The sequence below is a fragment of the Acartia tonsa genome, chromosome 10 (genome assembly GCF_053477335.1).
Source record: "Acartia tonsa isolate MP-2025a chromosome 10, ASM5347733v1, whole genome shotgun sequence".
Taxonomy (NCBI): Eukaryota; Metazoa; Arthropoda; class Copepoda; order Calanoida; family Acartiidae; genus Acartia; species Acartia tonsa.
In genome coordinates, this window is record NC_137269.1 from 26940251 (window position 1) to 26965742 (window position 25492).

Consider the following 25492-nt stretch of genomic DNA (forward strand, 5'->3'; position numbering starts at 1 on the left):
AGACACATGGCAAATTATGCGGGAGGTAGCTGGTTGTCAATACCCCTCTTAAAATAAAATAAAAAAAGGGGAGGCCTGTGGTTCCTTTTATCCTTTTAGGTTCACAACCCCCTGGCAAAATTCTGTGCATGCAACTGTATCTAAATAGTAGCCGAAAATATAATTTTCAATAAAAATCTCCTTTGTCGAGTTTTAGAAACAGCCGTAAAAAAATAAGCCAGAATAATTTTTACAAACAATTTCAGACGAAAAAAATAAGGTATACCCCAAGACGTACAGACAAAAAAGACAGTTATCAGGTATCTTCGCTACCACAAACAGAAAGAGTCAATATTTTGCCCTTTTTATTTGTTTACATGTTCTAGTAGACAAATGTTACATAAATGTCTAAATAAGATTTATAAAAATTATTTATAGCTTTTTAACCGTCGAAAATGGGGGACATCGTATTGCTAACACATTTAGGAAAAAAAACTATTTCAGATTAATTTTGTTTTCGTTGACTCTTAAATAAAAATATTCTTATTATGTGTTTAACAATAAATGTTTAAAAAATACTAATAAAAAATACTCAAGATTCTTGTCATAGATATTTAAAATTTCTAAATGCGACGCAAAAAATTTATGAAACATTTTATTATTTGTTAAAAAGATTTTTTTGCCAAATGTAATGTGCTCATTCTTATGCAACATTTTCTAGAGTAACTTATATCCCGTATTTGAATTATGGGTTAAATACTAACAGTCAAAACAAGTTTAAATTCCATCCCTAAAGTGTTGACAGAAAAGAACGTTATGTACAATTATAACCCATTAAAATCGTTGGTTCAAATTACATAAAGAATTTTTGCGAGACTATATCCATATACTTAAGGCTGGAGTAGTTTGTTTTCTGTTTTGTTCCAAAAAGCATTATCTGGTAAGCAAGCCTTTGGGCGAGAAATTTTTTGTTTAATTACATAAACTCTATGAAAGATTTGAAAGCTGTATCTGGTAACATTGGGACATAATTATTCGCGCAAGGATAGAAATATTATTTACTCTGTTGTAAGGAATTTGCGGGTACGATATCGATTACGATAAATATGTTAGTAATAAATTTTAACAATTTGTAGTTTCAGTGTTTTTTTCCATTTTTAATCAAACTATAAATGTACATTATTGTAAATTACATAATTAAAATTGCAATTAAATATTTTATAAAAATTTTAACTTAATTAAATTGATTAATTAGTAATTTTGGCTATGTTTAGGTACACTAAAAATGCAGGGACGATAAAAGGACAATAACTGATAATTAAATATATTCTCTCTAAATTTCTCATGTATAAACTCTACTGATTTGGTTGCAAATAGTAATAACAGGGGAAAAAGAGGTAAACTTATTTTTAAGCACAATGACCCTTCTCTTCCCTGCATTAATATAGTACATCTATTGTTAAAATGAGGTATTGTTCAAGAAAGAATTAGCAGCGGCTTTTGCGCTAAGGGCGCATCCATCTAATCCTGATTTAGTAAAAGCATCTCCTGCCAGAATAACCAGAGGTTTCTCATTCAGAACCAGGCAACCGTCGCTGCTTGGGTAGCTTCGAGACACCTAAAATCAAAGAACTCTTCTAAATTTACATATTTTTCTATAGGTATTTAATGTATTCTGTTGGAGAGTTGTGCTCCAACTCCAACCCCCCCCCCCCCCCCCTCCCCTTTATATATCTTGTAATGTTTAATAATCATGCTTTTGCGATAAATGTCACATATTTAGCAAAATGGATGTAAATATCAACATGATTTTGCGTTATATTTATGTCTAATATTTAGCAAAAGGGATGGTAAAATGTATTTAATACAACAGCTGTATAACATTTGTTGATTTTTTTGCCGCTTTTTTCCATTCAACTAAAAATGTATAATTTTCCTTTATTAACCTAGTATATTCACCAAAAACACTAGCTCCCGTTTGTGTGCAGTACCATTTTGATAATTAGAACTAAAATGATTGCCTATCAAAACCATTTGACTTGCATATAAGTTATTGATCCAAATCTGAATGCAAAACCAAAGTTTAACTATTTGTAGGTAATAGACATAATAGGTTTAGAATTATAATCACCATGTTTCATTTTATAAATCTTAGGGCTAAAGTTTTATATAACGTTCCTAAGGCACAATTGATAACTGTAAATAATTTAAACTATCACAAAAGCATATGAATTTGAGAGAAAACAATTTTTTTACTCTACTCTTCTTTTTTGATTATCAATTTTTAATAACTAGTGACCCCTGAGAGAGGGCCGAGGGTTGGGGTTTTCTTCAACCCCATAATAGTCTAAATAAATATTTTTTGGGTGAAGGAACTATGTAGTGTTTTATTTTGTTGCACTATTTCCAATTATTTTTAAAAATATTTTTAAAAATCGTCTAACTAAGCAATTTATATTATATTGGAAACTCTAATGTAACTCTATTTTGCGTATATGTAATATGCTTACAACTTTATAACAATCTAAAACTTGCAAGAAATCCGTATTCATACTTAGAAGAGGTACAGGTAGGTGGGCAGAAAAACTTTAGAAAATCTTTAGAAAATGTTCCATAAATAGAACCATATAAAAGTACTCTTTAAAGTATATTCTAAACTAGCAGCTGTGTCCCTATTAAAAGGGGCTCTGTAATCAAAGGAGATGAGATGGGAAGAGAAATAGCCTAAAACCATCCCAACACAAAAGTTTTAAAAAAAAATATTCTATAACAACCCAGAACTTATTCGAACCTTTCCTAAAGTAGAGAACCCAATCGGTTGACCAGTAATCAAAATCTTTGGATACAGACAAAAAAAGCCTTACTACTTTGTATATAAGGATGAACATGTTAATACCTTGGTTTACTTTTTAAAACATTGTATGGTTTTAGATAAAGCTGATCGGAAAAGAACTGCTTTATAATAAAAACTCTTTGTTTGAAAAAAGCTCCCACTAAGATTTTTTTACCTGTGAGAATTTCCATTGGTGACACTTGACACTCCCAGGTTGTTCCCAGGTAGGAAATGACTTAATTAAATTTTTACCTGAGAAAACTTCCATTTGAGACACTTGACACTAGAAGGCTGGGGCCAGGTAGGAAACAATTCCAGCAAAGATTTGACCAACATATCCTGAAAAAATATTACAAATGAAAAGATGAACATATATCTTAAAAAATATTATTTTCTATTTAAATATTAGTAAAAATCAATGAAAACTATAATTTTGTTTAATTGCAGTTTTCAAGGTCTCGAATTCATTAAATTAAAGACAAATGGGGGTTCTGATTTAAACACAAAACAAAAATTTATTGTGAATAGCAGACACATCTTATTTTCAAACTGTTGATTAAAAGCATAAAAAAACTTTAAAAAATGTACCTTCATGCTATCAGGAGTAGCCTCTATATTTCGAATGCCAAAGGGAACACTGGTGTGCGCAACAACTGAGGTGGGGCCGGTCAGGTCACCACGCTTCTTATTGTCTATTGCAACGTATCTAAAAAAATTACATGGTTGAAAATATACAGTAAAAATACAGGTAGCTCAGAAAGAAAAGTCATTGATCAAACGAAAATAGTTAATTATAGAGGAAATGTTCAGTGGTCATAAGAGAGGGGAAAAAGTGTGTGAATGATATGAATTATTATAAACATATCACAAAATATCACAAAACTTTTAACCTACGTCTTTTTTGCCGACACACCAATTAAGTTGTATACTGGATGCTCTATGGTAGATCTATCCGTTACTAACAGACAAACTCAAATATAGAAATGCTGCGATATAAAGAAATGAACATAAATATGTTTAATTCCCATTCGATTCCGATTAATATCCGATGGATTAGAACCAGTTCTCAGCCATACTGAAAAATTATGTTTGCATCGTATTATATTAAGTTTTCTACGAATTTAGAAATGTTACAACCATAAGATCGAAACCAGTTTTTTTAGCCCCGAGATGCCGTTTTGTATAATTTTAATCGTATAATTGTACATTTTTATATCTGTTTTATAATACGATGTGATAAATAACTATTATACCTGTATATATCATGTCCAGAAATATATTTAGCTGTCCACTCAACAGGAATATCCACAGAAGTGTCATAAAACAGTCCCACTGCAAATCTTGTGCTGTACTCAATTTTCTATATAGTTAGATACATGAATATATCTTGTGTTGAAATCAATACTATAGTTAGATACATGAATAGATCTTGTAATATACTCAATATTCTATATAGTTAGATACATGAATAGATCTTGTGTTGAAATCAATACTATAGTTAGATACATGAATAGATCTTATACTGTTCTCAATACTCTAAATAGTTAGAAACATGAATAGATCTTGTGCTGTTCTCAATACTCTAAATAGTTAGATACAAGAATAGATCTTGTAGTGTACTCAATACTCTACCTATATAGTTAGATACATGAATAGATCTTGTGCTGTACTCATTACTCTATATATTTAGATACATAAATAGATCTTGTGCTGTACTCATTACTCTATATATATATATATATATATAGATACATGAATAGATCTTGTATTGTACTCAATACTCTATATAGTTAGATACATGAATAGATCTTGTACTGTACTCAATACTCCATATAGTTTGATACATGAATAGATCTTATGCTGTACTCATTACTTTATATAGTTAGATACATGAATAGATCTTGTAATGTACTCAATACTCTATATAGTTAGATATAAAAATAGATCTTGTAATGTACTCAATACTCTATATAGTTAGATATTAAAATATATCTTGTGCTGTACTCAATACTCTATATAGTTAGATACATGAATAGGTCTTGTTGTGTACTCAATTCTCTATGTAGCATGAATTTCATTTCATTTTATGAATAGACAGCTATATAAAAGGGTAAATCAAAAGCAAAATATGAATTTTTCATTTTTTTCCTTTTCTTTTTAATAACAATTAATTAAGCATCATCTTATTAGACCTATAAATAATGGGAAATAGGACAATAGCTCACGGATAAAAATACATTTATATGTAAAACTTATAAAAATGTTTCATTTTTGTTAAATAGCCAATCTAAAAGCATCGTATTACAGACAATGTTCTACGAAAAATAAAATAAAAACATAGAATTAATACACAATTTGTTAGGCCGGGCATTCGGTCCATCGGGGCCAACAAAACTGGTTTTAATTATAATTATTCTTTTTAATATCCGCGGAAAGATGTCTATAATTTGATGTGATAAATAACTTTTCGGGTATACCCTCAAAATTCAAATTTCACTTCTTCATTTATCCCTATTTTGTACTTTGAACCTAAACACTCACTTTGCTGAAAGAATTTTAAATTGTTTTCAAAATAAAATCAATGATCACAGGGTACAGAACTTATTTACCTTCAGATTTTCATGAACTGTTGGGTTATTCAAGATCATTTGATTTATATCTCCTTTCAAATCTAACACCTAAAGAGAAATATTTTTGGTACCATACAGCAGAGCATAAATAATCAAGATAAGTAGATTTTAAACAAGATTTGCCGATCGTTTATCCTTAACAGAATTAAAATGATTGGGATTCAGGAAGGTAAAGTAGGCCACCCCACTAACAAACTTTAATGAATATGGGTATATAATTTCTTCTGAATCATTAAACTTAAACCAATATAATTCCGTAAATCATCACTTTTTAAGAAATTAACATTTAAATTGATATTTTTACCTGGGGAATTGGGATGGTCAATATCATTCCATCAAACTGTTCCTAAAATAAAATATAACTTAAAATTATATTATCTTATATATAAAAAAAAACAGAATGTTTGTCTGTTTGTTAGTGAGTTTCTACCAAAGAATCTTGATAACTGCTGGACTGATATGGTTCACCTTTACAGAAATCTAACTCATCTCTTATATATCCTAAAAACCTGTCCAGAACCAATCCCAAAAGTTGTTTACGATATCATACTGGACACTCATTTATACATCTACTTAGTACTGGATGTTTTTTATTTAAGGGGGGGGGGGGGGCGTAATGACATTTATTCGTAATCCGTGAGCAAAATGGTCTTAAAATTTAGCTAGACCCTTCAAACTTGGTATATAAGCCTAGTCCTATAGGTATTACATCTAAATGGCAAAAAAATCTAAAAATTTTTATTTTAAGGTTAGGTTAGGTTAGAAAAACCCTGCGGAAATGGGGTTTTTAGGCTTTTTTTTTTGTCTATTTTGATGTGGACACTTAACTTAAATTGTTTTTTCTTAGGGTTTTAACTTAAATACACTGTATCTATTCATATGGACTTTATTTAAGATGATTCAGCAAGTCGGGGACCGACCCCAGGGGGCTAGGTGGGTGGCCCGCAGGGGTTAAGTGCCTTTTTCCAAATACATATGTTGTAATACATCTAATTATAGGTTGTTTAGGTCAAGGAACTCAAATTTAGAGCTAAAATAAGCATCAGACTAATCTGAAGCTAGCCCCAGCGGGCTAGGTTGGTGGCCCGCAGGGGTTAAGTGCATTTTTTCCAATATATATCATGTTATATATCAAAATATAGGTTTTTTAGGTTAATAAACTCAAATTCTAAGCGAAAATTAGCATTAGACTAACCTGAAGCTAACCCCCCCGGGCTAGGTTGGTTTTCTTCAGGGCTTAAGAGCATTTACCTAACCTAAACTAGAAACTTACTTAAATTTTAACTTGTTTTTTTATAAACTTTGTCTATTAATGAGGACTTTATTTAAGATAATCCAGCAAGTCGGGAACCGACCCCAGAGGGCTAGGTTGGTGGCCCGCGGGGGTTAAGTGCATTTTTTCCAATATATATCTTGTTATATATCAAAATATAGGTTTTTTAGGTCAAGAAACTTAAATTCTGAGCGAAAATTACCATTAGACTAACCTGAAGCTAACCCCCCCCCCCCGGGCTAGGTTGGTTTTCTGCAGGGCTTAAGAGCATTTACCTAACCTAACCTAGAAACTTACTTATATTTTTACAGGTTTTTTTCTTGAATAAACTGTGTCTAATAATGAGGACTTTATTTAAAATTATCCAGCAAGTCGAGGACCGACTAATCTGAAGTTAGCCCCAGCGGGCTAGGTCGGTGGCCTGCAGGGGTTAAGTGCATTATTTTCCAAAATACATCTTGTGATATATCAATATATAGGTTTTTAAGGTCAAGAACTCAAATTCAGAGCTAAAATAAGCATTAGAATAATCTGAAGCTAACCCCAGCAGGCTAGGTGGGTGGCCTGCAGGGGTTAAGTGCATTTTCCCAATATATATGTTGAGATACAACCAATTATAGGTTTTTTTTAGGTCAAAGAACTCAAATTCAGAGCTGAAATAAGCATTAGACTAATCTGAAGCTAACACCAGCGGGCTAGGTGGGTTGCCAACAGGGCTTAAGTACATTTTACCTAACCTAACCTAAAAACTTACATTTAATATTATTTTTTTAAGGTTTTGTTTCTCAAATAAACTGTCCATTCATGTGGATCTTATTTCAGATGATCAAGCAAGTCGAAGACTGACCCCAGCAGGGTAGGTGGGTGGCCCGTAGGGGTTAAATGCATTTTTTAGAAAAAGTATGTGTTATCATACATCAAATTATAGGTTTTTTAGGTCATGAAACTCAAATTTACAGCTAATAAAAGGATCAGACTAATCTGAAGCTAGCCCCAGCGGGCTAGGCGGATTGCCTGCAAGTCCTAAGTGCATTTTGCCTAACCTGGAACCTTACTTTTTTTTAGGTTTTTTTCTGGAATAAACTGTGTCTATTTATGAGAACATTATTTAAGATGATCAAGCAAGTTGGGGACCGACCCCAGCAGGCTAGGTGGGTGGCCCGCAGGGGTTAAGTGCATTTTTAACAAGGATGACAACATCCATAAAAGCGAAGCACTGAAACGTTAAGATAAACGGACATTAACACTTGTATAGTGTCATAACTGAATAATCATAATATAAAAAATGTATAAGAGTCAAAGCAAAATTGTAAGTAAATTTGTTGAAAAACTGCTTAATTCAGGATAATGTTTAAGCCCTGCAGAAAACCAACCTAGCCCGGGGGGGTTAGCTTCAGGTTAGTCTAATGTTAATTTTTGCTCAGAATTTGAGTTTCTTGACCTAAAAAACCTATATTTTGATATATAACAAGATATATATTGGAAAAAATGAACTTAGCCCCTGCGGGCCAACAACCTAGCCCGCTAGGGCTAGCTTCAGATTAGTCTAATGCTTATTTTAGCTCTGAATTTGAGTTCCTTGACCTAAAAAACCTATAACTAGATGTATCACAACATATGTATTGGGAAAAAGGCACTTAACCCCTGCGGGCTACCCACCTAGCCCCCTGGGGTCGGTCCCCGACTTGCTGAATTATCTTAAATAATGTCCATATGAATAGATACAGTGTATTTAAGTTAAAACCCTAAAAAAAAAAACAATTTAGGGTAAGTTTCCACATCAAAATCGACCAAAAAAAGCCTAAAAACCCCATTTCCGCAGGGTTTTTCTTACCTAACCTAACCTTAAAATAAAAATTTTTGGATTTTTTGCCATTTAGATGTAATACCTATAGGACTAGGCTTATATACCAAGTTTGAAGGGTCTAGCTAAATTTTAAGACCATTTTGCTCACGGATTACGAATAAATGTCATTACGCCCCCCCCCCCCCTTTTATTTGATAGACATTAATCATTAATATCTTATTTTCTTCAGTGAAAAAAAGTGTTCAAGGTGTCACAACCGCCCCCTCCCTTTAGTAAAAAAAACTCCATGCATACCTATATGATTACTTTAATAAAAATCACGTGAATAATACAATGACCGAACCTGTGTTCCTTCTTTTGATGTAACACTGAGTTGTTCACCAGCTACAGATACATCTGTCACACATTTCCCAAAGTCAACACAAACTTTTGACCTTAAAAGGTGCATGTACTTTAATTTTGAATATATTATTAATATCAAATTTTACTTTCTGCAATAAATGTTAAGATTTATACCAGGACTCGACCGACATTTGCGCCTCAGCCGCGCATAAGCCTCAACTTTAAACCCGCTTGTGTTTTGTGTTAAACTATATTCATATGGCATATATTTGAAAGAATTACAATTTTCTACCACGTAGTTTTTAAAAAATCCAGACTTGAAAATCGTCTTTTTGTGATTTATATGCAATTTTATATAACGATTTTCAAGGCTTGATATTTTAAAAACTACGTGGTGGAAAATTGAAATTCTTTCAAATATTTGCCATATAAATGTATTTTAATCAATTAACCAGGAAAAAATATGTGGTTCACTAAATTAAGTTCAAATGCCTTTCGTGAAACTACCCTTTTGAATGGTTACAGGTTTAGACATCCAACTAAATTTTAAAGTAATAATATAGCACGCAGCTGCCGAGACCTGATTTATACATATACTTGCAAATAAAAAACAACAAACCCTTTTAAAGAAAAAGGGGGAAAAACGGTTGTTCCAACGCTTTGTATCAGAAAATTAGTTATTTAATTCTATAAAAATGACATTAAAGATTTTTTGGGTATAGTCCCTTTCGGTAACATCGCACCTTATGGGGCGATTATTCATATTTTTCACAAAAGCTTTTCTCCTATTTCTAGCCCATGCTGGGAGCTATAACCCTGCGGGGCCAATTACCTAACCCTGTGGGGCAATCACTTAAGCTAATATAACCTAACCTAACCTAAACTAACATATAAAAAGCCATTATAAAAATGCTACGAATCGCACCTTATGGGGCGATGTTACGAAAGGGACTATTCCCGACTTTTTTAGTAATAAAAAAAATATTTTACCTATTAAAGAAATGTTTGACCAATGATGAAACTCCATGCCGTGTCACATAATGTTTTGTTCCATCCTCTCCGTGTCTTTACAATTTTTGAAACAATCAAATATTTAAAATTTTTTTTAGTTTTTTTCAAATTCAAAAACGAGGGCAGAACATCAAAAAAGCGTTAAAACATACATACCTAATATTTTGTTAAATGCAAAAGAAACGGAGGTTTAGACAAACCCTACTTACATACTACAAAGGTCTATAGTAGCCGCGCTATTATACATTTAATCATACAAAATGCACTGTTCAGGGACAAGAGTTGGATCACCTCAAGAAAAAAACATAATGCCCTTACTTTTTAAATCCCAGTTATGGCATGATTTAAAGTTTTTTTTCTGCAAATTATCGTACAATAACATGTAGTAATTTTTTACAGATTGAGAAAATAAAGTATTTGATTGGAGTAAAGTTAAGGTCAAATAGTTGATCTTCAGACGAGCCATCCCTTGTCTCTGACACTGATTTGAAAAACTTATATAATACAGTTATATTAATAATTTGTTTCATTTCCTAAATCCTTCAATATCCTGTAACCATATATATCAAATATTACTCAAATATAAACACTGTCAAACTCTTATAACCTTAACTTTTTAAATACATTTTGCTTAAAAGTCTGGATCTAGTGCAGTTCATGGTAAAATTATCTTGGTAACGAATATCTCCAAAAATCTATGACCTTTAAAGGTTGCTAACGTCCAAATGGTGTAACATATGAATTATGCCTGCACAAAATTCCAACCGACAAAAGAAGGCCTATAAATACTCTGAAATAGCCATTACTCAATTATGCTCAGTTATCTTGCAGTGCAAATAAATGCGCGAAAAGAACATTTCTTAATTGAAATTTTCCCTGTGCAGTATTGGATCTTGGCTATTCCAGATTATTTATCGTCCTACGTATGCCTCTTAATACGGTGTGCGGGCATGCAATGTAAATTCAGCCGTTTAGCAGCTAGCTAACATTTTACCGTGAACTGCACTAGATCCAAAAATCTAAATATATGATTTAAGATCGATGATATTAATAAAACAAGAACGATTACTGCATATATCGCAAAGCTACTTGATATGTTATAATAACGGACAAATTATGAACCTACAAGCATTCTAGAAGTCAAATTTAGTATATTAAAAATTACAATTTACATTCCCTTTAAATTCCTATCATATATGTAATCAGTCCTAGTGTTAGAGTGAGGGATGACCGGAAGGGTGAATTATATAATAGCTAAACTACCAAGACTTATCATTTGGAATAATATCTTTTCCTTTGGGTTGAGATCCCTTAAAAGTTCAGCAGAAATAAGGTCATCGTAAATATCCTGAAAAACAAATTATTTAATTTTTCCAATGAATATGTTTTTCCATAATGTTTTGCTAATAAAAATTTAAGGTTAAATAACATTCAATTAAAAGATGTAAATATTCATTATTTTGTTCTCATTTTATACTTTATCCAAGGCTCGGCAGCCACGCCATAACAACGCATAAGCCTCACAAATTGAAACCCGCTTGTGTGTAAAAAAAATCTGAAAACATGGATTGTCTGTTTATACAGGTTTAGACATTCAGCTGAATTTTAAAGTTAAAATAAGATGATAAACAAAAGTAGTCCCTTCTGTACATTAAAAATATTGGTAAAAACATTTGGACACTTAAGGTTTGTACAAACCAAAAAGTATTGCAACGATTGAAAGAAATTGTCAACAAAACTTTGGGTACCAATACAATTTACATTTTACAGTCCAATGTCCTCTCCCTCCCTGAGGTTAGAAATAGTTGAGTAATATTGAAATGTATTGTGTATGAAGGAACTATTTAGTCAACTAATTAGTTTCCAATTCTAAAGACACAACAGTTGCCAAGATTAAAGCTGGATCTAAAATGTGCTAAATTGCAACATTGACAGTAGGTTTAAATTTAGCTTACGTTTGTAGATTAAAATTAGTGGTTAAAATGTATTGACACTTAACTTGATAAACCAACCAATCAAAATTCAGTCCCCAAAATTGTTAACCAAACAAATAAAAAACTTTATTATAAAACTTTGGGGACTAGTGTAATAAACAGCCCATTGTCCCCTCTCTTTGGCAATTATTTCTTGGATATTATGAATTTTCATTATCATTTAGATTAAGGGGATTGTTATTGCTTCTAAATGTCTTTGCTTTACACACCTTAGTAGAAACATTTAAGTTGTGATATTTATAACTGAAAGACTCCAGAAATGGTCTTTGGCTATCTTCCTTTCATTGTATTTGAACATTCAATCTGAACTAACTAAGTAATTAGACAAAATAAACAACAATTGGTTAATCTGACTTAAAAAAGAACTATATACACTTTTATAGATTTAATGCTACCAAATAAATAAAAATTTTGAAAATAATATTTTTCTAATATTCCACCAAAACAGTTCAGGGTTCACTACTCCAAACATGTAATTCAAAAAAAACTAATATTTTTTAAACAGAAAGAGCAATTCTGTTTATCATAATTGGGCGATTAAATAAATTATCATCTATTTTCTTATCACCTAAGAACCCAGTTTGTTAATTATTTGAATTTGCCAATTAAACTTTACTGAGGAGAATCAAGGTCTAAATTTGTTGACTTAACTTCCAGACAAATTCACAATTTAATTATATTGTTAAGATTATATTATCCAACTGGGATGTAGGAATAAGACATATTACTCTATGAAATTGAATGATTAAAATTTAAGCTTATAAGTATTTAGAGGTTCTTTGATTGAAGATTAAAATTCTAATATTTAGAAGAAATTTTCCTTCTTAGTAGCAAAACTACTGGTAATTCTCAATAATTGGCTCAATGTCCTTCCGAACGTTTTATGGGATGCTAAACTATTTTGGCTGCTTCTTCAAGATGGCAGCTGATTGGAAAATACCTTTGCCAATCAGTATTCTATGCATATATATTTGTTGGTCGGCCTGTCTGCAATTCTCAAATTTACCTATTATTATAGGAAACATGTTGTTATTTACTCTGGTTTAATCTTAAATATGCAGCTTATTTTTTGGGCTGATTCTGCTGATCACTGCAATAGGCATCTGTTCTATAGTCAATTTCCTTGGCCTGTATGTCTGTCTGTCTGTAATGCTCTGGGAGGTATCAAATTTATACTAAAGAAATTTCATTTTCCTAAAATGTTTTGTGAAGATTCTACTCTATAATTCACTTAGTCTGTCGGAGTCTCCGTAATATTCTCGAAGAAATTTAAGAAGTTTTTTTCAATATATTAGACAGATGATTCTTGTAAACACCCCTTTATTCACTTAGACTTTTTATTTTTGTGCTTATTATTTTTGTCCTTGTTTTCTTTACTTTATCATATTTTCATAAAAAGTTTGTATTTCAGTAGATAAAAGAGAATTCTTACTTACAATATACAAAAGAAGAATGAACAATTGTATATTAAACGGGATAAATGGATAAGTCAATGAATAAAATTTTCATTCACAAATATTTATGCGTTGTCTTAAGAAAACTGAAAGTTGGTGTCTATTTTTGTAAATGACTTAGTTATAATTTTACCTTGCCCTGATTATAGGAGATGCCCTACTTTTATTTAGGCTTAAAAAATATAACATAAGTTGAACTACCAACTTTAAATAAAAATTGGGGATATTTACCGTTTCCACCCCGCAATATTCAAACACCCCTGGCTGAACCGTAAGACTTAGAGGGTGAATTCAAATCATAACATCTTTGTGATTTTTAAGGACAAATAATCGGTTCCATAATCACTCTCCCATCAATAAACTTCATTTGTTTGGGGTCTTGAATAATTAATATGCCATTGTCCTCTCCCTCCCTGATAAGAAAGGAAAGAGAATACATTTAAACATAATCTATTCTTTTCTTTGTGTGTGTGGATGACAAAAACACGTCTATCTTGTCAAATAGAATTCAAAATATGCTAATAAAACATTTGGGCCTATATTTGCTTTGAATAACATTTGTAAACATTTCTAGAATATAAAATATGCATAAAGAGACAGCTAGGAATTTATTCTGCTGGATGAAAGTGACAAAAGAATGATAACTTTTAAAAGCGAAACATGAAAAACAGAATAGTTTCATCAATTCTCATTTGATATCGATCAACAATACTTTCAATCTAAAGAAACAGAGAATTTATTTAAGCTTAGATTTTAATTGTTCGTAACATTGCTGAAAATAAACAATGTTTAACAAAGACAAACTGCCATTTTAATAGGTAGTTCATTAAATGCTACGCTTACAACATTATGCCTTATTGCCCTAATAAACACTAATTACACACCTTTACTTTTTTGATTTTTCATATGGGAAATTATAATATTCTTTTGTTCAAACAAAACTAATGAACTTTTAATGTTTAAAATCTATAGTCTAATACTTTGAAGGAATAACTTTGATAATTAGATAAATCTTTATGATGCCCCTGAAAATTGACAAATAAACTTTTTGGTAAGAATTATAATTGCCAATTTGGAATCATCAAGCAACGTTTAAAATGGATAGGAGAATCTAACTGACCAAATTAACTATTAGAACTTTCCATTATGGATCCTAATTAAAGAAAAAAAATCAGCGCTTGTAAAGTTACAAAATTGCTGAAATCAATAAGAAATAAAAAAACCACTAATATTTTGTATAAACTGGGTTTTACAATATTTATGTGTATATTCTTCTTGCATTGATTTATATCTCTAGACTAACTTAATTAACAATCAAAAAGGTTTCTTTGGGATTCTTCCCACACGGGATTGCAACTACTGCACTGCAAACAAGCCTCTAGCCCTGCAAAAGGCCCAAACCTTGATGAAACATAACAACTGCATGGGGCTAGACTAAACTTACTACAATGAATTCAATTAAACCTAACCTAAAACTCATCTAATGGTTATTTTGTGATATGGATGCACAGCAGTTTAGTTGTAATTCCATCAAATCATACTATGGATATTCATATTCACATAAAATCCTATACATATTTTCTTTAATTAATTAAAGTAGTTGGTTATCTGTGTTTAACTCTGGCTTAGGGTAAAATTTGGGATCTCTAAAATGACTAAAAATATCAAAAGGCAACTCACTCACAATAAAAAAGCAGAAATGAAAAGAATTTTTGTATGTATATGTATATTTTGAATGATAATCAAAGACATGATGACTGACACCCCATAGACAATAAGTGCACCTAAGATGAAAAAGTTCAAGGGCAAATAAGGTTTAGAAATATTGTAATTGGAGACAAAAAAAAACATGTGTACAAATTATGTACTGTACAAAATCGGACCCTAACTTTAACCTTCATTAATTAAATAAAAGATATAATCAGAAATGTTGAATTAAAATTTTGTACATAAATTTTTATACCAGGTCGACCAACTCTAGTTAAAAGATTAGCTACGCTGCTTAAAATAAATGAAGGAATTATTTTTCCTATACTTCTTCTCATACTAGGTGTTTTCACATATTTAGTACCTCTGTATAACAATGACCCCCCACACCCTTCATTTTAATATAAACTGATAATAGGAGGTGGGGTTTCTATTCCTAATTCTGCGGGGGGTCGCAACCATACGGGGCCTAGACCAGCAGTGCTCTAACCCAGCGGGGCTTTTCCAATCCCCAAAAAAACCTAACCTAACCTGACCAAAAGTAATAAAACAATGAAAAAGTACTTGCTATCCCCTTCTTAGAAATCTTAAAATAAAGGGGGAGGGGGAAGGGTTACAGTGCTCAAAAAGAAACTTTGTGTGAAAGTGCCACTGTTGATTACATTAAGATTGGTGGCTGATCATCAATCAATTTAACATATAGTCAACCATAGAGAAAGTAGTATTAGAGTAGAATTTTTGCTTTACTTTTATAAACACTAGCGGCTTCGCCCCTAGCCTCTAGGGGCTTTGCCCCAAGAGATGACAACAACAAAAAATTCAAAAAAAAAATAAGAAGAATTAAAGAAATCTTCTACAAAAGAAATTTTCTTCAAAAGAAATCTTCTACAAAAGAATATTTCTACAAAAGAATTCTTCTACAAAAAAAAAAAAAAAAAAAAAAAAAAAATGGGGGAAATTTTTTTTGTTTTTTGGGGGGTTGGGGGTGTCCCACCCCCCAAGAAAATAGCTTAAAACCACCACAGGACCAATAGGTATATACCCTGAAGAGTAGAATCCAATCGGTTCAGCGGTTACCGAGATCTTAAGGGACAGACAGACAGACAGACGGACAGACGGACAGACGGACAGACGGACAGACATCAAGCTACTTTGTATTATAGATAGAGGTTGACCATAGAGTAAGTAGTATTAGAGTAGAATATTTGCTTTGCATTTATGAACATAGAAGTCAACCATAGAATAAGTAGTAATAGAGTAGAATATTTGCCTTGGTTTTATAAACATAGAGTAAACCATGGAGTAAGTAGTATTAGAGTAGAATATTTGCCATACTTTTATTAACATATAGTCAACCATAGAGTAAGTAGTATTAGAGTAGAATATTTGCCTTGCTTTTATAAGCATAAAGTAAACCATATAGTAAGCAGTATTAGAGTGGAATATTTGCATTAGTTTAATAAACAAAGTGGTCAACCATAGAGTAAGTAGTATTAAAGTAGAATATAAAACATACACAACAACATAGTGAAAAACTCTATGGACCGAATCAAAAAATAGTTTACAAACTATAAGATCATTGGAAAGAGAAATCCTCACAAAGTATAAGTTATAAGGAACTAACTATTGAAAAAAAGAACACATTTAGATAAAAAATGAGAAATGTTTACCACATATGAAATAGAATGTTTGTTAGAATTATTCTTTGATTTCTACTTTGTGTAGCATCCGCCAGCAGGAGCCAGCAACACAAGTGCATAAATGGATGATGTATATGTGCATTATTCACACCAACATATCAGGAATATAGGAATTGGAGAACATGATGCAATGTGTCCGCCAGCTGTCGAGTCTATAAGAGGTTCTAGTCTAAACTAAATTTAAACTATAACTAAGAAATGTGTGGATTCGACAATGGACGATAAAATATACGTATCACATTATTTTAATTGGAAATTTCTGCCTTGGGTATCTAGTAAATATGGGGGTAGTAAAGGGTTGTATATTAAATAGCATATACTTATGATACAAAGAAAAGGTGACATTAGTACCTATTTGAAATAATAAGAATATTTTTAGCAATTAAGATTAACAATAATTATATGACAAATATCTTGCAATTTAAACATTGGTTGTTTTGGCCAGCAAAAGACTTTTGACCCTAGTTTTTATTTAAACTTGGAAACTCCTCTGCATCAAGTCAGCGACAGCTTGTCAAGTGATAATGTAAATGAACGTGGATCTTGAGCTGGCTCCGGTGGCTATACAAAAGTGTGTCGTCCTACTCCATGACTGCTTAGGTCCAAACACCAAGAAACTATGGCTATACACACACACAAACAATTTTTTTTTATTAGTTCAATAAAATATCTTTACATCACTAACCATACAGAAAAAAATCTAGGAAATATTTCTTTCACATATTTTATTTTTATTTTTACATACACCTGTGTATGAGGGGGCTCAACCACTTCCGCACTTTTAACCAATAACACTGGCCATTTGTTATTAAAACAAGGATGACAACATCCATAAGTAGCGAAGCACAAAAAATCGTTGATGGGAATACGTACAGGTAGATTTAAAAGGTTTTTACTAAAATCAAGAATAGATTTATTGGATAAAATAAACATGAAACCTTGTTTTATTTTGCATGATGACGATGGTCAAAGTAAATTATATTAAAGATGCTCATAACAATAGTAAAAATTATTATGATACTGATACCCCATAAAAGTTTGAAAATTGCATCAAAATAAACAAAGATATGGGGAAATAAGTAAAACATATAAAAATAGCCAAAAACCTGATAAACCGCAGTCTGGCCGTCATGGTAGTTTTAATAAAACGACAAAAAATTTAATTTTTAAATCCTTAACTTAAAAATTTGGAAAATCGGACCATATACACTGAAGATATGGAAACAAGTGTTAAATATATAAAAAAAAAACAGCCTAAAACCTGCTAAAAAGGCAGTCTGGCCGTCATAATTGTTTTCTTTAAAAGACGGGAAATTTAATTTTGTTATCTAGAACTGAAAAAATTTTGAAAATCGGACCATAAACACTGAAGATATGGAGAAAAATGTGAAAAAAAAAAAAAATAGCCTAAAACCTGCTAAAAAGGCAGTCTGGCCTTTATGGTTGTTCCTTTAAACGACGGGAAATTTAATTTTGATATCTGTAACTGAAAAAATTTTGAAAATCGGACCATAAACACTGAAGATATGGAGAAAAATGTGAAAAATATAAAAATATAAAAATAGCATAAAACCTGCTAAAAATCGGTCAGAACGCCAATGATGTTTTATAGTCAATTGTGCTCCTTCATGATGGGAATGTTGTCAAAAAATTTCAGCATTCTATCTTTTATAGGAGCTGAGTAAATCCCATTTCCCCCATAGCGTTACGGACTGACTGACTGACGGACGGACTGACTGACGGACGGACAAAGTGAATTATAGAGTAGCTTCGCTACTAAAAATACATTAACTGCATTGCATCTTATTTGCTAAATTAAGTTTAATTCATAAGTCCGAACGTAAGGAATAACTATGATTGTTAAACAATGCGTGTTAGAATTGTCTTATCGCATTCAAACTTATAATAATGATTCCTATACCAGTTAATAGAAAACGTAGCATTTATATTATTACAAGAAAGTCAATACAAAGTCAATTTTGGGATATTCATTCATCAAGATATTGATAAATATGCACGGTCACACAATATTTTTCAATGTTTTTCTGTCTGTCTGATCTTTTAAGCTTTACATTTTTTCAAATAAAAATTTATGTGATTTCATGCAGAAGTGAATGCTCAGTATGTAAGTATAATGTATATAATACAGGAATAGAGGCAGGGGACAATGGATATAAAATTAATTCTTATGGTTGTCTTCAACTTTGGGTATTTGAACCAACGCAACTTTCCTTATTTTGGCTAATTTCCAAGACTTTAGGTATCATCAAACAAAGACTAGCTGACAATAGTTGTAGAAAATTGAGTCTATTGAGATTACCCCCCCCCCCCCCCCATAAAAAAATGTTAATTTTACCCTCTATTCAGATTATTTACCCTTCTTCTCGATAATAAACTTGGATGTCCTAGATCCCTATATCCCCTCTATTATAGGTACATGAATAAAATTATAATGTTTTTATTGTGTAGAAAAGTTTAAACTTTTATCCAAAGTTTTAGAATAAATCATCATTCTTTCTTTTTTAGGAATATGATACCTAATTTAGATACATTATAATAATCATTATTATTTTTGAATTACAAATTATTATTTTTTTCTAGAAGAAAGCATTATGTTTATTGTTTATTCGATGGAAAAAAGTTTAAAAACGATTAATATCAAAAATAGCAAACATTGTTATAGGACAGCATTATAGCTAGTTTCTGTAGTAAATTTAATGTTTTAGGGACGATTTTGAAATTAATCAAAATTCATTTAAGGGGGGGAGGGCGTTATGACATTTAAACGTAAACCGTGAGCAAAATGACCTAAATATTGAGCTAGACACTTGAAACTTAGTACATAAGCCTAGTCCTATAGATACTACATCTAAATAAAAAAAAATTCAAATTTTTTTTATTTTAAGGTTAGGTAAGAAAATCCTGCGGAAATGGGATTTTTAGGCCTTTTTTGCCTGTTTTGGTGTAATTTTATATAAAAACTCACTTTTAATTGTTTTTTCTTAAGTTTTTTCCTTAAATAGTGTATGTCTATTTATAAGAACATTATTTAAGATAATTCAGCAAGTTTGGGCCCAAAACTAAAAAAAACCTATAATTGATATAAGACACACAAATTTTAGAAAAAATACACTTTACTCCTGCGAGCCACCCACCCAGCCCGCTTGGGTCGGTACCCGAATAGCAGAATCATCTTCTTACATTATTATTATTATTACAGTGTATTCAAGGGAAAAAACAATTAAAGGTAAGTTTCTACATCAAAATAGACCAAAAAAGATTTAAAAACCCCATTTTCGCCTATTTCCGCAGGGTTTTTATTACCAAACCTAACCTAACCATTTTGCTCACGGTTTACGTTTAAATGTCATTATGCCCCCCCCCCCCCTTATGTTCGTTACCTTTGTACATGAATTATATATGTGAATGGTAACTAGTTGTGTCTGTTTAGGGTTAAAGTATTCTCCCTAATCTAACTATTTTTTGATGATACATACTCTGAAGTAGTAACATACCAGGCATAACATTAAGGATCTCTCAAGGATCTAAAGGGAGGCCGATAAATTCCTGTACATCCAAAATGATGATTCACAAAATTACCTCTTCAGTAGATTACAATTTTAGTTGAAACGTTTGGACGTTTAACTTAACAAACCAACCAATCATAATTCAATAAAGGTCCCAAAAGTTGATAAGCCAACTAATAAGAAAGCGTTATTATAAAACTTTGAGGACAATGTCCCTTCCCTCCCTGGTTTCTCTAATGAAGTTCTTACCTTGTTTAAAAGTTGATTCTCCGGAGAACAGGAAATATATTGAGCTCCAAGATCAACTTTACACTACAAAAACAATACAATCAATTCTTTGACAAAAAATTACAAAAAAAGGAGTCTCTTATATTTCAGATTAAACATCAAACTGTCCTGTAGAGTAGAGAACTCTCCTATTTTGAAAAAAAAATGGAAAATAAGAGGAGGGGTGGGTTGTAGTTTTACTTTTGGTCAGATTACGTTAGGTTTATCTTGGGTACAGAGAAGCCCCACAGGGTTATGGCCATCCACATAGAGGTGGGAGGTTTTATATTCTTTTATGGTAAAGCATAAAAACCTTACCTATAACAAATGTTTTTCATTTCATTTTAAGAAAAGTATATTGTCTATGATCATAGCCCTTTTAATTTGTGTACTGTACGTACATGTATAAAGATGTATACTATATAGCGATGCAATGTAAAGACATGTACAGCCGCTAATACAGCGCGCAGTTTAGTAATATAATTGGTCAAAATAAGATAACTGAAATGTTTTAGGTCAACACTATAAATGAGCTGTCATCTTAAAATAAAAAATAAATTCTTTTCTCCTTAGGTGACAAAGTAGGAACGGGAGTGGTAGATTTTTTTTTATTATTGAATATTTTTTTCCGATGAGAGTACTTTAAAAAGTTGATATGATTTTGCCATACTAATTGATAAAGTTGCATGTTATGGATTATTTCCCCGTCGTAGCGAATTGAATTAAGGAGTAAAAAGGATGGATGGTTGTAATTCGGCACGTATGTACTGTTTAAGGACATTCTTAGGACTTGATGTTGGAGATACTTCGCTTATACTATTGTACACAATGTTTTTATAGGAATAAATTTTTCACAATCATATGAATACAATTAATATATCATACAAAAAATTATTTTTAAATTAGAAATCAGATTTAGCGTGTTTTAAATTGACGTGCGGACTTTTTGGTAACGTTTATAAAGTTGCTACGCTTTCTAAATTGTTTTGCTTATCATCATGCAGAGTTTGAAGTCGATAAGATGATTCTAACACAGTGAATTTAAAACTAAGACCTAACCGTTTCGTACTTATGGACGGACAGAGCATAACTATAGAAAAGCTTCGCTCTAAAAAAAAGACGCAATCGAATAATGAAAACACTTCATATTTAATTACCCGACCATTTACCTAAATTAAAGGTTTCTGTGATAAGAATTTAGCAGTATTCCTTCTTTAGAAGTAAAAAAAATGCACTTTTGAAAAATCACTTTAAAAGCAATTAGCAAAACACTTATAAAACAACATATGAAATTTATTTTAAAATTATTACCTATTTACTTTTAACGCCTTCTATTTATGTATTTTTCTATAAGAAACTTTTACTAAAATTTAATTTCTAAGTAATAAAATTAAATTGAATTTATATTGGGTAATGATTATTAAAAATAAAATATTATATTCTTGTAAATTGTACATATATAGGTAAATCAATATTTTGTAGAAAAATTTCACAAAATGCGCACATCTTGTTCAGATATTGCTTTAACCCAACCATTTTTGGTATGTTTTTTTTTTCAAAGCAAACTACATAATAAGCAATGAAGTAATTTAAAACTTATTAGTTGCTTTGACAGGCCTATGTAAGGAAAATAAAATAAAGGAATACCTAATGGGTGTTTAAACAAACTGAATGAGAAAAAGACACAATAACTATTATTACAATAACAGCAATATCAAAAGATGTACCTGAGGGTTGCCAGAACTTCTGGAGGTTGCCATCCTACCGCCAGCTCCCCTAGCCTTGTCCCACACACATATGTTGCACTGACAATAAATTAAAAATTAGGAATATTCCAACATAAACGTCAAAGGGGATATCTTAAGCTAAGATTATCTAATTTTTAATTTGTAGGGTAATAGCTTAATGATTAACAGTTTGTATAATAAACTAATCTTTGAAATTTGTATTCAAGTGAGGCTTACTATTATTTTCATAGGTCGTCTACCAAAGGACAGAATTCAGTATTTCAATTAATTTGCTCTTACTTCTTTCTATCCCCTTGAATTTTTTTGTTTAATTGTTTTGCTTCTTTTTTGTGGCTCTACTTATGCTTTTCAAAATTAAATCGATAACCTAACAGACCTTTAAGATATAAGAACAGATATAAATTAATAGTTATTTCTCGCATCGTATTATAAACAGCTTTCCGCAGATATAGAATGTACAATTATGAGATTAAAACTAGTTTTTTTAGCCCCGAGGTGCCGAAGGCACCGGCTAAAAACTGGTTTTAATCTTATGATTGTACATTTTTATATTCGTAGAAAGCTGGATATAATACGTTGCTAGACATAGTTTTTTCGTATGGATGAGAACCGGTTCCTATCCACCGGATTCGAATGAATACGAGAAAAATATTTATACCTTCTGAAGTTTCTCCGCGAGTTTACAAGTTGTGATAGCGGATGTGATGCCACCACCAACCACCAGAATACGTCCTGCTGTACAGCTGCCGCTCATTTTCAAACCTGCCTTGGTCTCTGCAATCCAGGTATTCACAGTCACCAGATGCTTTTCATTTAAGATGGATACTTTTTGTTATCAAACTAGCCGCTGCGTCCCTTATTTCCTAGGGCTCTGTATTCATAGGGAAAAATATAGGGGTATAGTCCCTTTCGTAACAACGGCTGTAAAGAGGCGTTTTATCGTAATTTCTAAATAGCTTTCGATAGGTTATTTTAGGTTAAGATAGGATAGGTAATTGCCCCGCAGGGTTAGGCAATTTCCTCCTATTTCTAGCCCCCCGCAGCTAGGATCTAGGAGAGAAGCTACTGTGAAAATACGACGAAACGTCCCTTAAGAGGCGTTTAATCACGAATGGGTCTATACCCGAATATAGCCTTAAACCATGAGACTTGTATTGCTATGTACGCTACTTGGTTATAATGGAAAACTTAATCGGTTTATTTAAAAGTAAGCATCAATTATAGATCATAACGGACAAACATAAAAAACTTACTACATTTATATAAAACTAAATAAAAGTAGTTTTAAATACGTTTAAAACTTAACTACACATTTTATGTAATTATTTTAACAAACTTATGTTAAATTTACATATATAAATAAAATCAATAAAAGTTTGTTATTTTATAAAAATATTATTTTAATAATGTGCTTATTAACTTATTTTAAAAATTAATTTTTTACTTTTACCACAAAAAAACACCTTATTTAAAATATACAAAATTTAATACACTACACACAATCGTCAGTCTAGCAGACGAATTTGTTTTGATGTTTACGCAAGAAACAGCTGTTTTCTGTCTGCTACAATTTCATTATTGTCAAAGACAAATACGCATGGATTTAAATAGAATTCCATAGACACAAAATGTAAATTTTAAAAACTTATCGCTTTAGAAATGTTTATATTTAATAATCTTCTTAAATAGAAAGGGATCTTAGCATTAAAAAAAGCAGTAACGAAAAGTCATAAAAAAAAATTAAAATAATATGTATCATTGTATACATAGTAAATATATCTGTAACGTCACATATACTACATAAACTTGTCGTTAATTTAGTTTGCTACGATGCTTCTTACATAGTGGTCAGTTCGTTCATCCAGTAGGAAAAGAAGATGGGTTAAAGGGTGTGGACGGTGAGAATCATTATTTTAGCCAGCTGCGAGTATAACTTTATTAGAGTACATGAAAATCTAGTGCAACATCCAAGTAATAATATATCGCTTGTAAAAACAATTCAAAGTTGATGTTATGTTAGTTTTGTAGAATGTCAACCTTAAAAGCTTTGTAATCCGTTAATTGAATCTCAAGCTGGGAATTTATTATTTCTGTTTGAAGGGCAATTGGATTAAAATGCTTTTAAGACATTTTAAATAAAGTTTTCAGTTGTTATCTTATTATTTAAAGTAGAAACTTTTTTTGTTTGTTTGTCTGTTAAGATCTTTCCGCCACTGAATCGATTGAAATAACCATTTTTGTAAGCTTTACATAGGTCCTTTAATGATTTTATTTTTATGTATTAAGCTTGATGTAGTTTAAGATGATTTTTTATGCATCTTTTTAATACATAACCCCTAGATGATATGAGCTCAGCCCCTTGTTGGAAAATAAGATATTTTGTTTAATTCTGGACAGGGAATCTTTACGCAAAATTAGATTACCTTTTTTACATGTCCCATAATCTATTATACTAAGTAGAATGATGTCTGTCCGTCCGTCTGTCTGTCTGTCCGTCCCATAAGATCTCGGTAACCACTGAACCGATCGGATTCTACTCTTCAGGGAATATATCTACTGGTCCTGTGATGGATTTTGGCTATTTTCTTGGGGGGTGGGACACCCCCAACCCCCCAAAAAACAATAAAATTTTTTGATCACCTCTTGGGGCAAAGCCCCTAGATGCTATGGGCGAATCCGCTAGTAGAATTATAGACTAGCTTCACTTATAAGAATATTTTATATCCAGGGGGCGAGATATTATTAGACTGTAGTGTATGTATTGTATACTGGTATTTAACGTTTTCTAAAACTCTTATTCGTTAGCTTAAGCGAAATTTTTAAAAAATTTGTAAAAATCTTGGTTAGTTGTTCAAACTAACATTTTTTTCACAATTTAGGGTACAATAATCTAATCGTCCATTGTATGTCTTATCCCTTAAGATCCCTTGCTAATATCGCGTGCTATATTATATTAGAAAACTATTATCAGATAATAATCTATTAGTCTAGCTAATATATAGTTATCAAAATTATATTGCAAAACTAAATTATTTTTCTTAATAACATGCCCTTAGAATCTAAGCATCCCAACAAGAGGGGGTGCATGCAAAGTGTTGTAAACCTCAACATTGCCATTATCATTGCTACCATTAGCATGCTCATTCTTTGAGAAGTGGTGTGGTTTTAGGGTAGGCGATATTTCAAGCTTCAACCAGGCAAACGGACGGTCGGACGTTCT

General features: G+C 31.4%; 2 protein-coding genes across 3 annotated transcripts in view; both read right to left on the bottom strand.

The window, feature by feature from the left end:
• unc-13-4A (BAI1 associated protein 3) overlaps positions 1-25492 on the bottom strand; it is a 253039-nt gene that overhangs the window by 99728 nt on the left and 127819 nt on the right. The gene's annotated exons all lie outside the window — the stretch shown is intronic.
• Positions 311-24594, bottom strand: LOC145329749 (renalase-like). Of its 2 annotated transcripts, none has more exons than XM_080174129.1 (13): positions 22931-24594; positions 22252-22329; positions 20507-20569; positions 11173-11223; positions 10409-10428; positions 9855-9929; positions 8866-8956; positions 5747-5788; positions 5422-5490; positions 4066-4172; positions 3401-3518; positions 3065-3151; positions 311-1597 (listed from the first exon to the last, which is right to left on the bottom strand). In XM_080174129.1, the coding sequence occupies exons 1-13, from the start codon at positions 23024-23026 to the stop codon at positions 1439-1441; spliced, it is 1056 nt and encodes a 351-aa protein (XP_080030255.1). In that variant the 5' UTR covers positions 23027-24594; the 3' UTR covers positions 311-1438. The 2 variants fall into 2 exon arrangements, with proteins under 2 accessions (XP_080030255.1, XP_080030254.1); XM_080174128.1 differs by having other exon boundaries at positions 313-1597; positions 10409-10423; positions 11168-11223.